Below are 24,139 nucleotides of genomic sequence, written 5' to 3'. Positions count from 1 at the left end.
CTCTAACCCCTAGACCCCACTCCCCTCCCAGGCAGAAGGGACTAGAGCAATCCTCCCGCATCCCTGCCAGCCACCTTAGCCCCAGGCCCTCGCTGTCCCCCTGTCCTCGGCCACCAGCTCTCCTTCCTCCCGGGCTAGGCTCCCAGGGGTGCCGGCCCCCTCCCCAGCGCCCGCCAGAGAGCCCCCCTCATCTCCTGGTTGCGGAGGCTGTAGATGAAGGGGTTGAGGAGGGGCGAGACGGTGGAGTAGAGCAGGGTGGCCACCATGTCCCGCCAGGGGGCGTAGCTGCCGGCCGGCCGGAGGAAAAGCCCGATGATGGTGCCGTAGAACAGGGCCACCGTGGCCAGGTGGGCCCCGCAGGTGGAGAGGGCCCGGCGCCAGCCCCGGGCGGCAGGCAGCCGGGCCAGGGTGGCCACGACGCGCCCGTAGGAGCCGGCCACCAGGAGCAGCGGCCCCAGCACGGCCAGGCTGCCCTCGGCCAGGATGGCGGCATGGTTGGGCCGGGTGTCTCCGCCGGCCAGGGCCAGGAGCTGGCGCAGGTCGCAGAAGAAGTGGCGGAGGCGGGGGCGGGCGGCGAAGGGCAGGCGGGCGAGAAGCAGGGTGTGGAGCAGGGCGTGGAGCTGGGCCAGCCCCCAGGAGGCGCCCACCAGCCCCCAGCGGCGCCCGGGGCTCATCACGGCGGTGTAACGCAGCGGGCGGCAGACGGCCAGGTAGCGGTCGTAGGCCATGACGGCCAGTAGGAAGTTCTCCAGCACCCTGAAGGCGATGAAGATGTAGTTCTGGGCCAGGCAGGCGGCGTAAGGCACTGCCCGGCTCCCGGATGCCAGGGTCCCCAGCGCCGTGGGGGCTGCGGCCGAGGTGAAGCCCACGTCGGCCAGTGAGAGGTGGGCCAGGAAGAAGTACATGGGGGCCCGGTGCAGGCGGGGGTCCCGGCGGATCAGCAGGGCCACCAGCAGGTTGCCCAGGAGGGTGGCCAGGTAGGTGCCCAGGAAGAGGGGGAAGAGCAGACGGCGCGTGGCTGGGCAGGAGGCGAGGCCCAGCAGGACGAACTCGGAGACGCTGGTCCCGTTCCTCGGTCCCATGGCCCTGAGGGGGAAGAGCGGGGGACAGAGTTATGGGTCTGGGCCCACTGCCCCGCAGCTGGCCCCTAATGCCCTGCCCATGGAGCTCTCCAGCCTAGGGCTACCTGCCGGACCCCATTCACCCCTTCTGGCTACAGATCCTCCCCCATCCATCAATCCCCTTCCAGCTATCTGTCTATCCCCGCATCTATCCATCCTCATTCCCCCCATCTATCTATCCCCACACCTCCCCTCTGTCTGTCCATCCATCCTCATCCACCCCCTCTGTCTGTCCATCCATCCATCCATCCGTCCATCCATCCACCCACATCCACCCCCTCTATCTGTCCATCCATCCCCCCACACCCCCTCTGTCTATCCATCCACCCCCATTGTCCATCCATCCCCCTCACCCCTCCGTCTGTCCATCCCTCCCCATCCACCTTTCTGTCCATCCATCCATCCATCCATCCATCCATCCATCACCATCCACCCCCTCTACCTATCCACCCCTCCCCACCCACCCCATCTGTCTGTCCATCCATCCCCACCCACCCCCTCTGTCTGGCCATCCATCCCCACACCCCCCTCTCTATCTATCTATCTATCTATCTATCTATCTATCTATCTATCTATCTATCTATCTATCTATCTATCCTCTGTCCCCCTCCCCGCATACACCGTGTCTATTTATAAACTGGATTCAAGGGCTCTGCGTTTGTGCGGTGGGGTCAGTTGTTTTGAACGGTAAAAGGGTGGGGCAAAGGGGGCCAAGAAGAGCAGCATCCCTCAAACTGTGGGGCATGGGAGCAGTATGGCTCGGCCCGTGGAACTCCCCACTGCAAGCTATTCCATTTCACAAGGTACTTGGGTGCTGCAGTGTCAAGTCCCTCACAGTCATTTAGATTTTATCTACCCAACACCCGGGAAGAATTATTATCCCTGACTGAGAGCTGGGGGCGGCTTTGTGCAGTTCAGCTCCCGTCAAACTAATCGGCCTTTCTCCGTATGAGCGTAACCCACTTTGGAACTGGATTAAACTAATTCAGAAAAAGGGGACGTGTTATTCCAGAATAAGAGAGTCCACACATGGAGGCATCAGGGGTAGCCAACCTGCTTTCTATTCACACCCTTCCTTAACTTCCCACCCCCAGCTCCCATTTCCTTGGCTTCCTCCGGTGCCTGAGACCGTGTGAACAGAATTGGCTTGGCTCCACTCCCCTCTCTTGGCCTCCAGAGGGCTCCGTAGCATTTTAAACATGCCCGAAGCGAGACAGGAATCACTTTACTGGCCTTCTCTTATTCCAGTTGTGATGTTTACTGATTTTCCTGATTTCCGTTCCCCTCGTCTGGATGTGTTTCTGGGTGTGTTTCCCCCCAATTCCACCCTCTCAATTAATGCCACTGAGCCACCACGGAAAAGAACCGGGGATCTGTGACCCCAATAAATAGGTGTCAGCAGTGTTCAGGTTTCAGAGTAGCAGCTGTGTTAGTCTGTATTCGCAAAAAGAACAGGGGGACTTGTGGCACCTTGGAGACTAACCAATTTATTTGAGCATGAGCTTTCGTGAGCTACAGCTCACTGCATCGGATGCATTCGGTGAAAATACAGTGGGGAGATTTATGTGCACAGAGAACATGAAAGAATGGGTGTTACCGTACACACTGTAAGGAGAGTGATCAGCTAAGGTGAGCTATTACCAGCAGGAGAGTGTGGGGGCGGGGGGGACCACACGATCCATCGTCTACAGCCAAGCTCTACGATACAACCGCATTTGCTCCAACCCCTCAGACAGAGACAAACATCTACAAGATCTCTATCAAGCGTTCTTACAACTACAATACCCACCTGCGGAAGTGAAGAAACAGATTGATAGAGCCAGAAGAGTTCCCAGAAGTCACCTACTACTGGACAGGCCTAACAAAGAAAATAACAGACCGCCACTAGCGGTCACCTTCAGCCCCCAACTAAAACCCCTCCAACGCATCATCAAGGATCTACAACCTACCCTGAAGGACGACCCATCACTCTCACAGATCTGGGGAGACAGGCCAGTTCTTGCCTACAGACAGCCCCCCAACCTGAAGCGAATACTCACCAGCAACCACACACCACACAACAGAACCACTAACCCAGGAACCTACCCTTGCAACAAAGCCCGTTGCCAACCGTGTCCACCTATCTATTCAGGGGACACCATCACAGGGCCTAATCACATCAGCCACACGATCAGAGGCTCATTCACCTGCACATCTACCAGTGTGATCTATGCCATCATGTGCCAGCAATGCCCCTCTGCCATGTACATTGGCCAAACCGGACAGTCTCTACGCAAAAGAATAAATGGACACAAATCAGACATCAAGAATTATAACATTCAAAAACCACTTGGAGAACACTTCAGTCTCTTTGGTCACTCAATAACAGACCTAAAAGTGGCAACTCTTCAACAAAAAACTTCAAAAACAGACTCTACCAAGAGACTGCTGAATTGGAATTCATTTGCAAACTGGATACAATTAACTTAGGCTTGAATAGAGACCCGCTCTCCTGCTGGTAATAGCTCACCTTAAGTGACAGGTTTCAGAGTAGCAGCCGTGTTAGTCTGTATTTGCAAAAAGAACAGGAGGACTCGTGACACCTTAGAGACTAACCCATTTATTTGAGCAGAAGCTTTCGTGGGCTACAGCTCCCTTCATCGGATGCAATAAGTGATCACTTTCCTTACAGTGTGTACGGTAACACCCATTGTTTCATGTTCTGTGTGTATATAAATCTCCCCACTGTATTTTCCACGGCATGCATCCGATGAAGTGAGCTGTAGCTCACGAAAGCTTCTGCTCAAATAAATTGGTTAGTCTCTAAGGTGCCACAAGTCCTCCTTTTCTATCAGTGTTCAGGCTACATTTGTGGAGAGAGGCTCTTCCCGTAGCCCTGCCTGCCCCTAAGAGTAATATTAAATATTTCATTGCTGCGCTAGGCTCCTTTCAAGGGTGGGCAAATGGGGAAACTGAGGCAGGGAGCAGTGCAGCATCTTGCCCAAGGCTAACGGGCAGACATGGGGGCTTGAGCCCAGGTTTTCTCAGCCGGCGCTCACCGGTGTCTCTCCAAGAGTGATATTTTTCACTGCAGTTTCGGGATGCCCGGAGTGGCCGATCCAGGTAACGGTCAATAACGAATGGGGTGGGGGGGTATAATTAGCGCCCACCCGCGTGGCTGTGTGGCCGATAGGTCCTGTCGCACCAAGCAGCCTTTCTCCGTATGATCTCAACCCACTTTGGACCGGTGTTGAACTCAGCCGGGAAAAGGAGACGTGTGATTCCGGACCGAGACAGTCCACCCATGATGTGGATTCGCGTCCTGGTTGCCGAATTAGTTCAGCTCCCCGGCCCCAAATTTCCAAGCGATTAAAACGGTCCGATGGTTTGGTACGGCCGATGGGCTTTGGGAAGAAAAGGGACCTTGGAAAGGAAATGTTCTGGTTCAGGGGGGCCGCAAAACGCTTCGTTCCACCCGAAGGAAACCGCGCGGCTCCCTTGGGTTTGGCCAAAGGGGCGGGAAATCAGTTCTCCCCCCAGCTCAGCTCTTAAGGAACCTCGGGGCCAGACTCCCACCCCAGATTAGGACCCCCGGCACGCACTGAGTTACCCGCCCTGTCTCTGACTGGCAAGGTGGTACCACTGACCTGCCTGGTTCACACCAGATCCCTTCATGGAGAAATTCCTCCCTCCGCTTGCAAGGCCTCAGAAAGGACAGCCGGAGACGAGGCCGGACATGGGGATTTGAACGCCTCCCCGGCTGGCTCCAGTGGGGCGGCTCCAGCAGCCGAGGTGAAGGGAGGCAGGTCCCGTTCTGGCACCTCGCAGAGGGATATAGATGGGGGAGGCAGGTGAAGGGGTGTGGACAGCTGGGCCCCCTGGCATTGTGGGGGCGTGGCCCACCCCTTCTCAGGCTGCCGGGAGGTTAATGATGCACAGGAGAAGCAATTAACACATGGCGGTAATTAGGGGAGCAGAGGAGCCCGGGTGGCCACCTCCCCCGTCCTAGGCAGGGTGGAAAACGCATCTTTATTTCTCCTGCCCCATGTCAACAGTGTGGGGGTCAGTGGCTGAGTGGAGTGTCCAGCAGGGAGTGCTCTCTGCTGGCAGTCAGGGCCAGGCGGTGGGAGATGCTGTGCAGCAGGGAGTAGGGAGTTATGTGCGGCTGTTCGCAGCTGCCCCACACCAGAGGTGGCTGCATCTCACCGCCGGGCAAGCCGTCCCCATGCAGCGTTCTATGTAGCTATTCACCAGCTGCCCTGCCCCAGAGGTGGCTGCATCTCACTGCTGGGTGAGCCGCCTCCGTGCGGTGTTACGTGCAGCTGTTCCCCAGCTGCCTCGTTCTAGAGGTGGCTGCATCTCACTGCTGGGTGAGCCATCTCTGTGTGGTGTTACGTGCAGCTGTTCCCCAGCTACTGCGCCCTAGAGGTGGCTGCAACTCAGCACCGGGCCAGCCAACCCTGAGTGGTGTTACTTGCGGTTGTCCTTCATCTGGCCAAGCAGCTTGATTTTGCATTGTCTTCCACAGGAAAAACATTTGTTTTCCCTGTGAACATTGATGAACCAAAACAATTTGTGGGTTAACGTTGGTTAAAATTTCCTCCCCAGTGCTAACCCCACTCTCAAAACGGGCTTGTTTTCCCCCGGCTGCTGTCCTGCCAAACTCCTAGCCCACTCCATGGTGCAAAGATCTTTCCTAATCAGCCCCCAGGCACAATGCCAGCCACAGATACAACAGGGCTGCTGCGACTGTCTTGTAAGACCCAGATCATGGTGAGCATCCCAGCAGGGCTCTCGAGCTCCTAATGGGACACTCCCCAGAGCTAGGTACATTTTAATCCATCTGAATGCAGGGTTTGCCATCTAGGAACTAGGAGGCCAGGCCAGACCTACACAGTGGGGGCTGGGTCCCGGAAAGCAGGGCTCTGGGAAGGAGCTAGAGCAAACAACTCAACACGAGTTGATCGCTTGATGATTCCCTGCTCTGGTCTTTTCCTCTGGGGCACCTGGCACTGGCCACTGTTGGCAGACAGGACCCTGGGCTAGATGGACCTTTGCTCTGACCCAGTCTGGCCGCTCTTATGTTCTTATGAGGGGTTGCAAGTGCTTTGGAGGACAGGATTAAAATTCAAAACGATCCGGACAAACTGGAGAAATGGTCTGAAGTAAATCGGATGAAATTCAATCAGGACCAATGCAAAGTTCTCCACTTAGGAAGGACCAACGGGCAAGGACCGCCTAGGAAGGAGCACTGCGAAAGGGATCCGGGGGTCAGAGCGGATCAGAAGCTAAAATATGAGAGAACAGTATGACACAGCTGCAAAAAAAGCGAACCTCCTTCTGGGCTGCAGCAGCAGGAGTGTGGCAAGCCAGAGACGAGAAGCGATTCGTCTGCTCTGCTCCGTGCTGATCTGGTCTCAGCTGGAGTATCAGGTCCAGTTCTGGGCGCCGCACTTCAGGAAGGATGTGGACAAATTGGAGAAAGTCCAGAGAAGAGCAACAAAACCGATGAAAGGTCTAGAAACCATGAGCTCTGGGGGAAGATTGGAAAAACGGGGTTTGTTTAGTCTGGAGAAGAGAAGACTGAGGGGGGCACGTGAGAACAGTTTGCAAGTACGTAAAACGTGTTTACAAGGAGAAGGAGAAAAATTGTTCTCTTTAACGTCCGAGGACAGGACAAGAAGCCATGGGCTTAAATTGCAGCCAGGGCGGTTTAGGTTGGACATAAGGAAAAACGTCCTGTCAGGCTGGTGTAGCACTGGAATAAATTGCCCAGGGCGGTGGTGGAATCCCCGTCATTGGGGATTTTTAAGAGCGGGTTGGACAAACCCCTGTCAGGGACGGTCTAGATAATACTTAGTCCTGCCATGAGAGCAGGGGACTGACTAGACGATCTCTTGAGGTCCCTTCCAGTCCTGATTCTGTGATTCTATGAGTCGTTATCAACGGTTTGCTGTCAAACTGGGAGGGCGAATCTAGTGGTGTCCGTCCTGGGTCCGGTGCACTCCGGTATTTTCATGAGTGACTTGGCTAACGGAGCGGAGAGCCGGCTCCTAATCCCTGCAGGTGACTCTCCGCGGGGAAGGGTGGCCGGCACTTTTGTGGCCGGGGTTAGGGTTGAAAACGACTTGGACAAATCGGAGAATGGCTCTGAAATTGAGCAGGGCACATGGGACAAGGACCAAGCCCAACGTACGCTTCCGAGAAAGGGAAAATCAAACGCACAGCTGCTGGCCGCATCCCCGACGGGGGGCGGGAGGTTCCTGCGGGGGACAAATTGGATCCAAGCCAGCAGTGGGGTGAAGTGTGGAACAAGCAAATCTCTTCCTGGGGGGGGATCAAAGGAGGCTCGTTCACCTGGCTGGTGGGGAAAGGTTCAGAAACTGGCCTGCTTGGCCTGGGAAAAAGCCTGACAGGGGATCAGAGAAATCTGTCCCGGGCTGCTCCAAATAGGCCGGAGATCACTCGTTCTCCGTGCCCGCCAAAGGCAGGAGAAGCCGGGACAGGCTGAACGCTCCGCATGGGAGGTTGAGATGAGAGATTAGGGAAAAGGGTGAGTCTCCTACAGACCTCCCCGGCCCCAGTTGTGCTCTCTGTTCCCCCTTGAATCGGGGACTCGGGATCCCAATGGAGGAGGAAGGGAAACCCCACACAATACAGCAGCACCCAGGCTTGGGGGTTTCTGAGGGTGGGGCGCCCATTGGAAGGTGTATAAGCAACGGGGCGCCCCCAGCATTCGCCGGCTGCGTGAGGGGCAGAACGTCATGCTCGGAAAATAATCAGAACATAAGACCAGCCGTATGGGGTCAGCCCAGTGGTCCGTCCAGCTCAGGAGCCTGTCTCGGGCAGTGGCCGGTGCCAGGTGATTCAGAGGGAATGAACAGAATGGGGCAAATATTGAGTGACCCATCCCCTGTGTCGGCCAGTCCCAGCTCCTGGCCATTGGATATTTAGGGACACACAGAGCATGGGGTTGCGTCCCTGCCCATCTTGGCTAATCGCCATCGATGGACCTACCCTTCAGGAACTTCTCTCATTTTTTTTATGAACCCCATTCTACTTTTGGCCTTCCCAACATCCCCGGGCAAGGATTTCCACAGGTTGACTGGGTGCTGGGTGAAGAAGTCCTTCCTTCTGTCCGTTTTAAACCTGCTGTCTATTAATTCCATCAGGTCACCCCAGTTTTTGTGTTATGGGCAGGAGTAAATAACACTTCCTTATTTACCTTCCCCACCCCAGTCATGATTTTATAGACCTCGATCATCTCCCCCTTAGTCGTCTCTTTTCCAAGCTGAAAAGTCCCAGTCTCATTAATCTCTTCTCATACAGCAGCCGTTCCAGACCCCTCATCATTTTTGTTGCCCTTTTCTGAACCTTTTCCAATTCCAATCTATCTTTTTTGAGATGGGGGTGACCACATCTGCACACAGTGTTCAAGGTGGGGGCATCCCATGGATTTATATTGAGGCAATGTGATATTTTCTGTCTCATTATCTGTCCCTTTTCTAATGGTTCCCACCACTCTGGTCACTTTTTTGACGCCACGGCACACTGAGTGGATGTTTTCAGAGGACTCTCCACAAGGGCTCCAAGATCTTTCTCGAGTGGTAACAGCTAATTCAGACCCCATCATTGTGTACGCATGGTCGGGATTCTGTTTTCTGATGGGCATCACTTGGCATTTATCAACACTGAATTTCATCTGCCATGTTGTTGCCTCGTCACCCAGTGTTGAGGGATCCCTTTGTAGCTCTTCGCCGTCTGCCTGGGACTTAACTATCCTGAGTAGTTTTGTATCATCTGCCAACTTTGCCACCTCGCTGTTCACCCCTTTTTCCAGATCATTGATGAATATGGTGAATAGGCCTGGGCCCAGTACAGACCCCTGGGGGTCACCACTATTTACCGCTCTCCAGTCTGAAAACTGACTGTTGATTCCTAACCTTTGTTTCCTATTTTTTAACCAGTTACTGATCCATGAGGGGACCTTCCCTCTTATCCCCTAACAGCTTACCTTGCTTAAGAGCCTTTGGTGAGGGACCTTGTCAAAGGCTTTCTGAAAGTCCAAGGACACCATATCCACTGGATCCCCCTTGTCCACATGGTTGTTGAACTCAGCCCTGATTGTTGGCACAGCTGGGGGCAGGGAACAGGATGTGGGTTCTTTCCCCTCTTGGGGGCGCCGATCTGGCCCCAGGATGGGTTGGACTGGCTGGCTCAGGGGGGACAGGGAGTAGGATATGGGGTCTTTCCCCTCTAGGGGGCACTGGCTCTGACCTGGCCAATTCAGTGTGCAGGGGACAAAGGGAGAGGCTGGGGGTAAACACCCCAACTCCTATTCACAGCTCTTCAGAGAGCCCCCAGCTCCTGCTGCCCCTCAAAACTCGCCCCCTAACTAAAAGCAGAATTGGCTGCACCGAGACTGCAGATGCTCATCCCGGGGGTGAATAGCGCTAACGAACCCCACGGGGCCCGCGCTAACGAACCCAATTAGTGCTAGGTCCCCTTGGTGCCCGAGCCTCATCCCGACCCTCCCATGATTAATTAGCCAGAGCCACAACCAAGGAGCAAATGAGAAAATTTGGGACTCAGGGGAGGAGTGAAAAAGTCCAGAAGTTGCTGTGAGTGGAAAGAGTTTGACAGACGTACAGCTCCCGACACCCCTGCCCCATGTCATGTGGGGGGCCAGGAATCCAGATACCCCCACCCCATATCACCCAATGGGCCATGGATCCAGATACCCCCGCCCCATATCACCCAGGGGGCCCGTGGATCCAGATACCCCCGTCCCATATCATGCAGGGGGCTGTGGATCCAGATACCTCCGCCCCATATCACCCGGGAGGCCATGGATCTAGGTACCCTGCTACACCCCTGGGTAGTCGTCTTAGTGTTTGTCTACATGGGTACACTCAGGAAATACAAAATCCTTGTAATTGAATTATTTAAACCAGATTAATCTCCTCTATAGAGAGCCCCTGGTTTGGAACTAAAGTGGCGTTAATTCTGTTTAATGTAATTCAGTTAATTAATGGAATTAAACTAAACCACATTAAATCTGAATTAAAATGCCTCTTCTCAACTAAATTAAGGCCACTTTCATTCTGTATGGGAGGGTCCACAGAGGGGATATAATGCGGCTTATCTAATCCACTTTCCATCCACTATCTTGACTGGAATGGTGTATTGTGTGTGTCCTAAAACGTGAGTCTATCTGCATCCAGCGCTGCCAGCAGCGACCCGAGATTGCAATGCCGACAAGCGATCCCCAAGTTGGTCGGACGGAGAGCTGTGTGCTGTTATGGCTCAGGTGAACGAATTAGTCTGGTACATCAGGAGAACGCAGAGAGACACCCAGTTCAGAAGACACTGCTGTGCTTGTCTTCTGAACGGAGGGTCATAGACTCATAGAAGATTAGAGTTGGAAGGGACCTCAGGAGGTATCTAGTCTAACCCCCTACTCAAAGCAGGACCAGCCCCAACTAAATCCTCCCAGCCAGGGCTTTGTCAAGCCGGGCCTTAAAAACCTCTAAGGAAGGAGATTCCCCCACCTCCCTAGGGAACCCATTGGAGGGCTTCACCACCCTCCTAGAGAAATAGTGTTTCCTAATATCCAACCTAGACCTCCCGCACTGCAACTTGAGACCATGGCTCCTTGTTCTGTCATCTGCCACCACTGAGAACAGCCGAGCTCCATCCTCTTTGGAACCCCCCTCCAGGTAGTTGAAAGCAGCTATCAAATCCCCCCTCATTCTTCTCTTCCGCAGACTAAACAATCCCAGTTCCCTCAGCCTCTCCTCGTAAGTCATGTGCCCCAGCCCCGTAATCATTTTTGTTGCTCTCCACTGGACTCTTTCTAATTTGTCCACATCCTTCTTGTAGTGGGGGATCCAAAACTGGACACAGTACTCCAGATGTGGCCTCACCAATGCCGACTAGAGGGGAACGATCACGTCCCTCGATCTGCTGGCAACGCTCCTGCTAATGCAGCCAACCTGCTCTTGAAAACCTCCAATGACAGCGATCCCACAGCCCCCCTTGGGAGCTGGTTCCGGAGCTGACCTAGATCTAGAGTTAGAAAGTTTTTCCTAAGGCCTTATCTACACTACCAAATTAATTCGCCCTAACTCATGGTGGCATCCAGCTGCCACAATAACTCCATTGCTCGTACGAGTCCACACGGGGTTTCTGGTGTCAGCCAGAGCGCTTACATCGATTGCGTTGTCAGTGCAGTGTGTTGTGGGACCGCTCCTGGACGCCGCATCGCCACCAACCCTACGCCGACCTAACGTCCCTGTCTGTGACTCTACGCCGCTCGTGGGGGAGGAGTTGTTAAGTCAGCGTGGTGGAGCGGTTTACGTCAGCAGGAGCAAAATTGAAGTGTAGACACGTCCATGGTTAGGTCAACGTGAGCTGCCTTGCGTTGACCTATCTCCGTAGTGTAGACCAGACCTAAGATCTAACCTCTATCTCCCTTGCTGCAGATAAAGCCCATTGCTTCTTGTCCAAAATTCAGCAGACATGGAGAACACTTGATCCCTGGCTTCTTTAGAACAGCCCTTAACAGATTTGCAGACTGTTATCAGGTCCCCCCTCTGTCTTTTCTCCAGATTAAAGATGTTCCGTGTTTTTAAACCTTTCTGCCTTGGCCACGTTTGCTCAACCTTGGATCATTTTGCTGCTCTCTCCAATTTGTCCACGTCTTCTTGATAGCGTGACGCCCAGAACTGGACACAGCCCTGTTCCACTGCTGAGGTCTGAGCTTTGTAAACTTTCATAAAAGACCTCGCTTGGTATATTTTGACAGTACAATCACATTGAATTCAATTCATTGGTTTAACTGCTTATACTGGGGGCGGGGGCGGGATCCACCTCTTGCTGGTCTGGGAGACCCAGCTCTGGAGTAGACATAACCGAAGAGTCACACTTAGCCAGACAAGACATATATTTTGTAACATGGCCATGAGCCCGTAACCTGATGCCTGATGCCTGAAACAGCCCGATGCTGGTACAAGTTGGCCAGGTGTCAGAGTAGCCGTATAAGAACGGCCAAACTGGGTCACATCAATGGTCCATCCAGCCCACTGTCCTGACTTCCAACAGTGGCCAGGGCAGATGCTTCAGGGGAATGAACAGACCAGGGTAATTGTTGTGAGATCCATCCCCTGTTGTCCACTCCCAGCTTCTGGCCATTGGATGTTTAGGGACACCCAGAGCATGAGGTTACATCCCTGACCATCTTGGCTAATCGCCACTGATAGACCTACCCTCCAGGAACATATCTCATTCTTTTTGGAACCCAGTTCTACTTTTGGCCTTCACAACATCCACTGGCAAGGAGTTCCACAGGTTGACAGTGCGTTGTGTGAAGAAATACTTCCTTCTGTTTGTTTAAAACCTGCTGCCTGTTAATTTCATTGGGTGACCCCAGTTTTTGTGTAAAGAGAAGGGGTAAATAACATTTCCTGACTGACTTTCTCCTCCCCATTCATGATTTTCTAGACCTCTATCATATCCCCCTCTTAATCATCTTTTTCCAAGCAGAACAGTCCTCCTCTGTTTAATCTCACCGCATCGAGCGGATGTTTTCAGAGAACTGGCCACGATGCCTGAAAACATGTGTCAGGCCCGCGGTTCTCGAGCGGTGAGGTTGCAAATAAATAATCAGCAGCAGAGACAGAAGTGGAGTTGTCTTTCGTTGCTGGTTTCCTTCCACGTTTCATGTGCATTTGTCTTACATTTCCAGTGCTTAACTGCTTTGCCTTCTCTCCATAAAAGGTGAACAGGATTTTTAATGGGGTGTTTGCCAGGGGGGTTAGGCAGGCTGATGGCTCTGATACCGAACCCCAAACTGTGTTTAACACTGTTTAATGTGGGACGGTGACAGGGTCACATCTCTGGGCCCATTTATTCCATGGAAATTACTCCAGCATTGGGGATCTAGAACTTGGGGCTTGAGGGACCTAGAACCTTGTCAGGGACCTAGAACCTGTATCTTCCATAAAAGTTTAAAAGGAATTTTAACAGGGTCACATCTCTGGGCCCATTTATTCAATGGAAAGTAATCCAACATTGGGGATCTAGAACATGGGGCTTGAGGGACCTAGAACCGTGAGCTCTGGAGCTGAGGACCGGTCAGGAAATGCATGATGACTGAGGAGGAGAACCACACTTGGAGCTGGCGCTGTGAGTGCCAGTTCGAGGCGGGCTGGAGTGGGTGTGTCTCTCCAGCTCGAAATGTAGACTTACCTGGAGGAGGAAGGAGCACTGGGACCTGTACATGGGGCTGCCCTCCAAGGCTTGGAGCCTAAAGCCCAGAATGGACCCTGACATGAATGAGGATTCAGAAGCTAAAGCTCCTGGCATCTTCTGCCAACCTCAGAGGTTTGGGGGCTTCTGAGTTGACGGTGGGAGCCCACTGGGGGAACATCCTGGGGCAGAGTGCCGGGGTCCAGGGCTGCTGGGAAGTGGGCGGGAGAGGACTCCAGCCCCTCCTGAGACCTCATTAAGGCCTCCCCAGCTCGGGGGAACAGGGAGCTCCCAAGGCACCAATCAGGACTTGTCTGCCTGGTTTTGGGAGGGGCTGGAACGGAGTGAAATACCCCCACTGGCCACCCAGCCTGGCTCTTTGCTCCTCTGCAGGGTGAGAGATCCGGGCCCCAGTGATTCCCCCCCACCGCCACTCCCCCTGCCCCGAGAATGCTGGCCAAGCCCCGCCACGCAGCGGAGAATCTGAAATCAGGTAAGCAGAGGGTCGGGGGCAGGGGGCTTCGGATCAGCATGGAGGGTCTATCTCCTGGCATCAGTTGTGGGTCACTCCACTATGACATGATCTGGAGGATGGTGTAGATTGCACTCTCAGCAAATTTGTGGATGATACTAAACTGGGAGGAGTGGTAGATACGCTGGAGGGCAGGGATAGGATACAGAAGGACCTAGACAAATTGGAGGATTGGGCCAAAAGAAAGCTGATGAGGTTCAATAAGGATAAGTGCAGGGTCCTGCACTTAGGACGGAAGAACCCAATGCACCGCTACAGACTAGGGGCCGAATGGCTCGGCAGCAGTTCTGCGGAAAAGGACCTAGGGGTGACAGTGGACGAGAAGCTGGATATGAGTCAACAGTGTGCCCTTGTTGCCAAGAAGGCCAATGTCATTTTGGGATGTATAAGTAGGGGCATAGCGAGCAGATCGAGGGATGTGATCATTCCCCTCTATTCGACATTGGTGAGGCCTCATCTGGAGTACTGTGTCCAGTTTTGGGCCCCACACTACAAGAAGGATGTGGAGAAATTGGAGAGAGTCCAGCGAAGGGCAACAAAAATGATTAGGGGACTGGAACACATGACTTATGAGGAGAGGCTGAGGGAGCTGGGATTGTTTAGTCTGCAGAAGAGAAGAATGAGGGGGGATTTGATAGCTGCTTTCAACTACCTGAAAGGGGGTTCCAAAGAGGATGGCTCTAGACTGTTCTCAATGGTAGCAGATGACAGAACGAGGAGTAATGGTCTCAAGTTGCAGTGGGGGAGGTTTAGGTTGGATATTAGGAAAAACTTTTTCACTAAGAGGGTGGTGAAACACTGGAATGCGTTACCTAGGGAGGTGGTGGAATCTCCTTCCTTAGAGGTTTTTAAGGTCAGGCTTGACAAAGCCCTGGCTGGGATGATTTAACTGGGAATTGGTCCTGCTTCGAGCAGGGGGTTGGACTAGATGACCTTCTGGGGTCCCTTCCAACCCTGATGTTCTATGATTCTATGATTCTATGACATTGACTCCCACCCGGCCTTCCCCGCTGCTCTAACCACCAGACCCCACTCCCCTCCCAGAGCTGGGCAGAGAACCCAGGCGTCCTGGCTCCTGGCCCCCCCCGCTCTGACCACAAGACCCCACTGCTCCCCACCACCCCAAGAGCCCGGGACAGGTTGCCAGAGTCCAACACCGAGTTGCTCCTGGCATTTTCCAAACCTCGGCTCCGCTGCTGACCTGATTCCCATTGGCAGCCCCACACCCTGGCCAGCCCAAGCCCCTTGTCCCCAGGCCGGATGCTCTGACTCCACAGCTCTCGGCAGAACCCCAGCAATGTGCCAGCCCCCCAAAATGGGGCCCACTCCTCCTTCAGGGTCGGCCCCGCGGCCTCCCCGCCTCTGAGACTGAGCCCCCGGGCTCCGGGCCTCCTGCTCCACCCCGGCAGCTCTGCCTGGCGTGTCCAGCTGAGACAGACCCCTGGTAGAGCTGGTTACCCCCCTCCAGGGACACAGGCACCCCAGGATTTGCTGCAACCCCCCCCCGCCTTTTCCAACCAGAGCCGGGTTTGCTGGCCCCTGGCATGCAGCCTCGGGGGTAGTGTGGCTCAAAGAGAAGCAAGAAGGTTAAAGCCTCGGCCAGCCATGTCAGAGCATCTCCCAGCCGCACGCTGGTGGCCCCGTGTCTCTTGGTCCTCGTCGTCCAGCCCAGCCCTTCATCCCTGTCCCATCCCCGGACTTCCTCAACAACCCGCTGGTTGGGCCCCAGACAGCCAGGCGGCAGCCCCCGCTCCTGGCTCCCGCGCCAACCCAGGGGCAGACTTAACCCTTCCCCCCCTTCGCCCGCTGGCCAGCAACACAACACCCAGAGGGAAACTGAGGCGGCATCCCAACGCTATTACAGACTGGTCCCACCGTGTCACAACTCTGTAGACAGCCTGTGGGTGGAGGGCACCGCCCCGGGAGGTGGTTCGAACCCCTCCCGCGGCCTGAGCAGAGACCCCACTGAAAAGCCCCACTCTTATTAATCTCTCCTCATACAGAAGCTGTTCCATACCCCTCATCATTTTTATCGCCCTTTTCTGAACCTTTCCCAACTCCTATATATCTTGTTCAAGCTGGGGGCGGACGGGATTTACATAGAATCATAGAATATCAGGGTTGGAAGGGACCTAAGGAGGTATCTAGTCCAACCCCCTGCAGGGCCGATCCCCAATTTTTGCCCCAGATCCCTAAATGGCCCCCTCAAGGGGTTTAGCAGGCCAATCTCCTTCCTTAGAGGTTTTTAAGGTCAGGCTTGACAAAGCCCTGGCTGGGATGATTTAACTGGGAATTGGTCCTGCTTTGAGCAGGGGGTTGGACTAGATGACCTTCTGGGGTCCCTTCCAACCCTGATATTCTATGATTCTATGATTCTAAGGCTCAAACCACTGAGCTATCCCTCCCCCTGATTTACATAGAGGCAATAGGATATTTTCTGTCTTATTCTCTCTCCCTTTCTTGATGGTTCCCACCGCTCTGGTCGCTTTTTTGATGCCGCGGCACGCTGAGTGGATGTTTGCAGAGAGCTCTCCACGACGACCCCAAGATCTTTGAGTGGGAACAGCTAATTCAGACCCCATCATTGTGTACGTGTGGTCGGGATTCTGTTTTCCGATGGGCATCACTTGGCATTCATCAACATTGAATTTCATCTGCCATGTTGTTGCCCCGTCACCCAGTGTTGAGGGATCCCTTTGTAGCTCTTCGCCGTCTGCCTGGGACTTAACTATCCTGAGTAGTTTTGAATCATTTGCAAATGTTGCCACCTCGCTGTTCACCCCTTTTTCCAGATCATTGATGAGTACGTTGAACGGTGCTCGTCCCAGTACAGACCCCTGGGAGAGAAAGAGAGAGAGAGAGAGAGGCCCCTTTAGCAGATTTCAGGATTCATGCAGGCCACAGAGTGTCCCCCACAGTCACCCCAAGAAAAACGGCCAGTGATGGAGAACCCACCGCGCCCCGGGGGAAATTATCCCCAGGGCTCATGCCGCTCGCCGCTAACAACGGATGCCTTACTTCCCGTCTGAACTTGTCCAGATTCAACTTCCAGCCCTTTGGATTGGGCTCAGCCACCACTATTAAATCGTTGTTCCCCACGTCAGTACGTACAGACGGGATCCAGTCACCTCTTCACCTTCTCTTTGTTCAGCTCAATAGGGGGAGCTCCTGGTGTCTCTCGCTCTCAGGCAGCGTTTCCAGCCCTTTAAATCATTCTCGGGGCTCTTCTCTGACCGCTCCCCGGCTGATCAACGTCCTTCTTGAAAGGTGGCCACCGGAAACGGAGGCAGGATCGCAGCAGCAGCCGCACCAGGGCCAAATCCAGAGGTCAAATCCCCGCTCTGCTCCGACTCGCAATTCCCCTGGTTATACATCCCAGGATGGCATTAGCTCATCTGGTCCCAGCGTCGCACTGTGATCTCCCATTCGGCTGATTGTCCCCCCCATGACCCTCAAATATTTTCCAGCATCCCTGGGCTGAGACCCACGGCTGGAAACACGCCCACACGACGACGATTCCTGTTGACAGTCACATTTTGAGATCTATCAGTTAGCCAGTTTTTAAACCCATTGAATGGGGCGGGGTGTGTGTTTATTTCATATCCTTCCAGGTTCTTTTAATCGCGGGACCAAGTCAATATCCTCACAGACGTCTAAGTCTCGGACATCATCAGGGCCGTCCCCTTGAGTAACTGGACTTGGAATCTCATCTCCAGACGATTCCAAGTTAGTGCGACAGGGTCTCTCCTCCGTAAACCCAGCCTGGGGCCAACCGTCAGTTCCCCACGGCTCCAACCGGCTGAGCCAACCCCACGCCAGCCCCCTCACAGGCTTGGGGAGCCTGGACCCAGCCCGCAGCCCTGGACACTGGGTCATCAGAGATATGCCCCCACCACACACACACCTGGCTTGGTCACATTGTTAGGCTAGTGCTGCCACCCAGTGGCCGTCCCCCCTAAGTGCAGCCCCAGGGGCGGGGGGTGGGGACGGGAATCCAGTAGTGGGGGGATGGGATGGAGGGGGCAGAAATACTCAATGGGGCAAAGCAAAAAGGTTCAGGGACTTCCACTCATCATGGAGAGTGGGATCTAGTGGGGGGAGGGCTGGGAGCCAGGACTCCTGGGTTCTCTCCTCTGCTCCGGGAGGGGAGTGGGGGTCTAGTGGTTAGAGTGGGGGGGGCGGGGGAAGGGGGCAGGGCTGGGAGTCAGGACTCCTGGGTTTTCTCCCCAGGTCTGTCACTGACCTGCTGCATGACCTAAGTGAACCCACTTCTGCTCTTTGTGCCTCGTTTTCCCCTCTCCCACCCAATATCGAATGGGATTGCCTGTGCTTTGAAGGAGGGACTGTCTTCTCCTGTGGGTCTGGGCAGTGCCCAGTGCGATGGGGCCCAGATCTCGGTTGGGGTCTGGGCAGCGTCTGGCGCGACGGGGCCCTGATCTCAGTTGCTATCACTCACTGAAGGGGTGGATGGAGTATTTAGATGGCTAGATGGATGGAGGGATGGATGGGTGTGTGGATGGATGGAGTATTTAGATGGATGAATGGAGGGATGGATGTAGTATTTAGATGGCTAGATAGCTGGGTGGATGGAGGGATGGAGTATTTAGATGGATGGAGGGATGGATGGTTTGTTTGTAGATTAGCGGATGGATGGAGGGGATGGATTCCTAAATTCCTAGATTCCACGGCCAGAAGGGACTGTTGTGGTCACCTAGTCTGCCCCCCCGTATAGCCCAGGCCAGAGCCCGTCCCCACCGTAATTCCCAGGGCAGAGGTTTCAGAAAAAAATCCCACCTTGATTTCCAAATGGCCAATGATGGTGAAGCAACCAAGACCCTTGGGAAATTGTTCCTCACTGTTCAAAATTCATGATTTATTTCCAGACTCAGTTTGTCCAGCTTCCACCTCCAGCCATAGGACGGGGATCCACATTCCTCTGCTGGACTGATGGGGGCCCATTAGTAAATATTTCCTCCCACGCGTTGGTATTTCTACCCGGGGATCAAGTCACCCCTTCACCTTCTTTGCTGCACTAAATAGACCGAACTGCTGGCCTTTCTCACTCAAAGGCAGGTTTACTGATCACTTCACCGTTGTTGTGACTCTTCTCTGAGCCCTCTCCAATTTACTAAGATCCTTCCTGAACTGTGGGCATCAGAACCGGATGCAGGATCCGCAGCAGCGGTCGCACCAGGGCCAAATCAAGAGGTCAAATCACCTCTCTGCACCGACTCGAAATTCCCCTGTTTACATAGGCACCGGCTTCTTCTGGGGCGGGGCGGGGCGGGGGGGGGGGTGCTCAACCCCCTGCTCCAACCCAGAGCCTGCCCCCACCCCATCCCTTCCCTCAAGCCCCCACCCCTGCCCTCTCTTCCTGCCCCTGCCCCACCTCTTCCCACCCAGTTCCACCCCCTTCCCCCAGGGTACCCCCTCCTCACTCCTCCCCCTCCCTCCCAGAGCCTCCTGCATGCCGCGAAACAGCTGATGGCGGTAGGCGCTGGTGGGGAGGGGGAACTGGCTGCCAGTAGGTGCTAAGCCCGGTTATACATCCCAGGATTGCATTAGCTTTTTTGACCCCAGAGTCACACTGGGAGCTTGTGTGTTCAGTTGATTATCCCCCACCCTGGATTCTGCTGCTTCCCAGAAGACAGACAGCTGCCCTTGTTCCTAAATGGACCCAATTACATTTAGCTATATTAAAACACCTATTCTTTGCACGCACCCAGTTTACCAAGTGATCCGGACAGCTCTGTATCAGCGACCTGGCCTCCTTCTTATTTACTCCTCCCCCAACGTTGTGTCATCTCCAGACTTCATCCAGGAGGGTTCTGCTTTCCTCCAGCTCACTGATAAAGATGGTACCTGGCGTAGGGACAAGCCACAGACCCTGCAGGATCCCACTGGAAACCCACTTGCTCGATGAGGATTCTCTGTTCACAGATACATGCTCAGATCTATCAGTTAGCCAGTTACACGCCATGTAAGTTAATTTTATATCCTTCTAGTTTTTTAATCCAAACGTCACGCGATACCAGGTCAAACACCGTACAGAGATCTCAAGCGATGGTTTCATGCAATTACCGTTAGGAACCAAACTTGTAATCTCGTCAAAAAAAGATCATGAGTTCGTCTGACAAGCTGTATTATTCAGAAACCCATGGTGACTGACATGAATTACATTACCCTCCTTTAATTCTTTATTAATTGAGTCCTGTGTCAGTTGCTCAACTATCCTGCCCCGGATCGATGTCCAATTTACAGGCCTACAATTACCCGGGTAGTCCCATTTGCCTTTTTTACCAGTTGGCACAACATTGGCTTTCTTCCAGTCTTCTGGAATTTCCCAAACATTCCAAGACTTATTAAAAATCAGCTTGAACAGTCCAGGGAACTCCTTGGCTGGCTCTTTTAAAACTCTTGGATGGAAGTTATCTGGACCTGCTGATTTAGAAATGTCTACATTTAATGGATGGCTGGATGGGATGATTAGTGGATGGATGGATGGATGGGTAGTGTGAAGAGTGGATGGGTGAATAGATGGACAGACAGATTGGTAGTGTGAACAGTAGATGGGTGAATAGATAGATTGATGGACGGACAGGGTGATCCATGGATGGATGAATCGATGAGGTGATTAGTGAATAGATGGATGGATGGGTGGATGGATGGGTGGATGGATGGCTAGAGTGAAGAGTGGATGGATGAACAGATGGATGGATGGATGGGTAGGGTGAAGAGTGGATGGATGGATGGGGGTGTGGGGGGGGTTGGAAGGATGGATGGGGTGATTCGTGGACAGATGGATGGAGGGATGGAGGGATTTGTGTGTAGATTAGTGGATGGATGGATGAACAGATGGGTGGCTGGCTAGACAAATGGATGGATCTCCTTTCATTCATCATCCACACTCTCAGCCGTATCCCCATTTCTTTCCCTGATCAGGCCCATGGACAGCAGCAACGGCAGTGTCCACCCTGACTTCCTCCTGCTGGGGCTTTCCAGCCGCCCCGGCCAGGAGCACCTGCTCTTCTCCCTCTTCCTCTGCATGTACCTCCTCAACCTGCTGGTCAACCTACAGATCCTGCTGCTGACCCGCTCCGACCCCCGCCGGCACGGCTCCCCCATGTATTTCTTCCTCAGCCACCTCTCGCTGGTGGACGTCTGCTTCACCTCCACCACCATGCCCAAGCTGCTGGCCAACCTGCGCGCCCGGCCCCAGGGCATCCCGTACACCGGGTGTCTGGTGCAGATGTACCTCTTGGTGGCCTTTGCCACCCCCGAGAACTTCCTGCTGGCAGTCATGGCCTGGGACCGCTCCCTGGCCCTCTGCCGGCCCTTGCGCTACGCCGTCCTCCTGAGCCCTCTGCGGCGCCGGGCGCTGGTGGGCACTGCCTGGCTGCCGGCTCATCTCCACTCCCTGCTGATGGCCCGGCTCTCCGCCCGCATTTCCTCTGCGACTTCCAGCCCTTGGTGGCCTTGGCCTGCTCCCAGAAGCGGCTCAACGAGCCACTCTGCTTCTTGGAGCGGGGGCGTCCTCCTCATCAGGCCCTTCCTCCTCATCGTCCTCTCCTACGCCCGCATCCTCCGGGCCGTGCTGCGGGTGCCCGGGAGGCGCGGCAAGGCCTGCGGTGCCCACCTGGCTGTGGTGGGGCTCTTCTATGGCATCGCATCGGCGTCTACTTCCCGTCCCTCTCCAGCTACTCTGGGGACGGGGACAAGCTGGCCTCGGTCACGTACACCGTGGTCACCCCCACGCTCAACCCCTTCATCTACTGTCTGCGCAACCAGGACATAAAGGCCGCCCTGCGGCAGGGCCCAGACAGGCTAAGGGGGGCGTGGTGGGGCTGGAGCAGGGGGTCAGGAGAGGTAGGGCCAAAGGGCAATGGGGGAGGGCTAGGGCTGGGATAGGGGAGGAGGTGGGTCTCTGTGGGGCTGAGGGGCATGTCCTTTTGGGGGGTGATGCATGTGGGGGGATAAAGGGACATGGCCTGTGAGGTGATGTGGGGGTGTGTCCTTTTGGGGAATGAGGGGGCATGTCCCTTTGGGGTTGAGGGGTGTGTCCCTTCAGTGGGTGTGTCCCTTTGAGGGTAGGGGCGTGTTCCTTGAGTGGGCGTGTCCCTTTGGGGAATGAGGGGGCGTGTCCCTGGGGGGATGGAGCCTGTGTCCCTTGAGGGGGTGTAAATGGGGGGAGCCATGTCCCTGTGGGGTGAAGGGGCATGTCTCTGGAGGGAGTGAGTCCCTGTGGGTAGAGGGCGGGTCTCTTGAGAGGGCACGTCCCCAGTTCAATTCCGGGAGCTTGCCGAGTCGCGGTTCGCCATGAGCGTGTCGATCCCTTTTCTTTTCAACTTTGGCACGACATTAAATCTCTCCGCCTCTTTCTTGCCGCTTCCCGAAGTCAGGGCCGGCGCCGTTCCCGCCTCTTGGCCAAAACTCCTGATCGTAAACTGTTGCGCAGGTTGGTTTCTCGGAGGCCCACTGATCTCCGGTCCATGGACCGAGTCTTCGGTCGCCCCCTCGGTTGTCATTACAAGAGCTGTCCTACCGACAGAAATCTCTGGTCTCCGCTGGATCATAGTACGTTCAATTGAATATATATGATGGGTACACGGATGTTACGCTCTGACACGTCCAGGGGCCTTCGACGACCACTGAGGTGGGGCTACATCCTCCCCAATTTACTCTGGCGTGACTCAATCCTTCCTCAGAGGTCGCTGAGAATTCACTCCAGGTTTACTCTGTGCTTCCTCAGAGCTTCACCGGTCTTCACTCGACTTGATCCGACTTTGCTCGTCCCTCACTCAGACTTTGCTCTGTCCTTACTCAGCCGTTACTCTGCTTTTCCTCAGCCCTTGCTGAGAGTTTATTCTGGCCCTAGTCAGGGCTCGTCTATGCAGCCAGAGCTTTGCTGGGACTGCTAGCGTCACCCCAGTGAGCTTGTCTGCCAAGACACGCCACCGGCTCCCAAGCAACATTCACGAGGTTGACAAGAATACTGGGTGGGGGGGGGGGGGTGGACGACGGGGACTCTCTCCTGGGAAGCTGAGACTCTGAAAATGATTCGGTGGGAGGGGAGCAGGGTCTAGTGGTTAGAGCAGAGAGGGCTGGGAGCCAGGACGCCTGGGTTCTCTCCCTAGCTCTGGAAGGGGAGCGGGGTCTAGTGGTTAGAGCAGGGTTAGCGATCTCGTCCTCTGTCTTCAGCCCCCACCCACCCCCTGACTGAGCCCCCAAACCTGCCCCCTAAACTCACAGACTGCCACACCTGATACAGGGAACCAGGACTCTCCCCAACTCTGGGAGGGGAGTGGGGGCTAGTGGATGAGAGCAGGGGGGCTGGGAGCCAGGACACCTGGGTTCTCTCCCCGGCTCTGGGAGGGGCGTGAGGACCAGCAGGGGTGGGTTTAGGGTGACTGGCTGGCTCGGGGGCTGGGGAACAGGACATGGTGCCTTTCCCCTCTGGGGGGGCCAGTTCTGAGGCACCCCAGGAGGGCAGAGCCTGGCTGACTCACGCCGCCGCTCTCTCTAGTTGTGGGGAACCGGCTGGGTCCCGGTACACGCCCGACCCTTTCTAACTTGCCAGGCTAGGAACAAGGCCGTGTCTACACAAGAGCGTCACTCCAGATGAACTGAAATCGGTTTGTAATGAAAGCGCGGTCAAGGGCTTTGGCACCGTCTGTAGCCTGAGTCACGGCCCGGGCGGTTCAGGCTGAACAGGCACCTCACGCGCGGGCCGAGGCCGGCAGTGCCCCCAGGGAGGTGTCCCCCCCGCCCCCCGGCACCCTTGCATCAAACCTCAACCTCGTCCGGCCAAGGCCTGGGGGGAAGCGGAACAAGCCTCTCGCTTCTCTCCAGCCTCTCCCCAAGCTGGGGAGAGAACCCAGGAGTCCTGGCTCCCAGCTCCCCCTGTTCTAACCGCTGTTCCCCTCCCAGAGCCAGGACAGAACCCAGGCGTCCTGGCTCCCAGCCCCCACCCCAGCTGTAACCCACCAGACCCCACTCCCCTCCCAGAGCCGGGGAGAGAACCCAGGAATCCTGGCTCCCAGCCCCCCTGCTCTAACCCACCAGACCCCACTCCCCTCCCAGAGCTGGGGAGAGAACCCAGGAGTCCTGGCTCCCAACCCCCACTGCTCTAACCACTAGCCCTCACTCCCCTCCCAGAGCCCGGGGAGAGTCCTGGCTCCCTGTATCAGATGTGGCAGTCTGTGAGTTCGGGGGGGGGGGGGCAGGTTTGGGGGCTCAGTCAGGGGGTGGGTGGGGGCTG

The 24,139-nt window shown here is 55.1% G+C and overlaps 2 protein-coding genes and 1 pseudogene across 2 annotated transcripts in view; 2 read left to right on the top strand and 1 right to left on the bottom strand.

The window, feature by feature from the left end:
• Nucleotides 1-134: 134 nt before the first annotated feature.
• LOC140901885 (olfactory receptor 1E5-like) lies at nt 135-1,082 on the bottom strand. Its single transcript, XM_073321311.1, has one exon. It carries the CDS (start codon nt 1,080-1,082, stop codon nt 135-137), a length of 948 nt encoding a protein of 315 aa, XP_073177412.1.
• Nucleotides 1,083-20,827: 19,745 nt separating this feature from the next.
• On the top strand, nt 20,828-22,469 carry LOC140901884 (olfactory receptor 1f45-like; annotated as a pseudogene).
• The window catches only part of NOSIP (nitric oxide synthase interacting protein), a 357,930-nt gene continuing 355,640 nt past the window's right edge, over nt 21,850-24,139 (top strand). Inside the window, exon 1 of the mRNA XM_073321844.1 lies at nt 21,850-21,864. The gene's annotated coding sequence lies outside the window, so the exon portion shown is untranslated. The remainder of the gene's footprint in view (nt 21,865-24,139) is intronic.

The sequence above is a fragment of the Lepidochelys kempii genome, chromosome 23, assembly GCF_965140265.1.
Source record: "Lepidochelys kempii isolate rLepKem1 chromosome 23, rLepKem1.hap2, whole genome shotgun sequence".
Classification (NCBI taxonomy): Eukaryota; Metazoa; Chordata; order Testudines; family Cheloniidae; genus Lepidochelys; species Lepidochelys kempii.
This window is presented reverse-complemented; position numbering and strand designations above follow the sequence as displayed.

Bases quoted from the DNA above. Each gene is read 5' to 3' on its own strand.
- LOC140901885 (XM_073321311.1), bottom strand. From the start codon at position 1,082: ATGGGACCGAGGAACGGGACCAGCGTCTCCGAGTTCGTCCTGCTGGGC.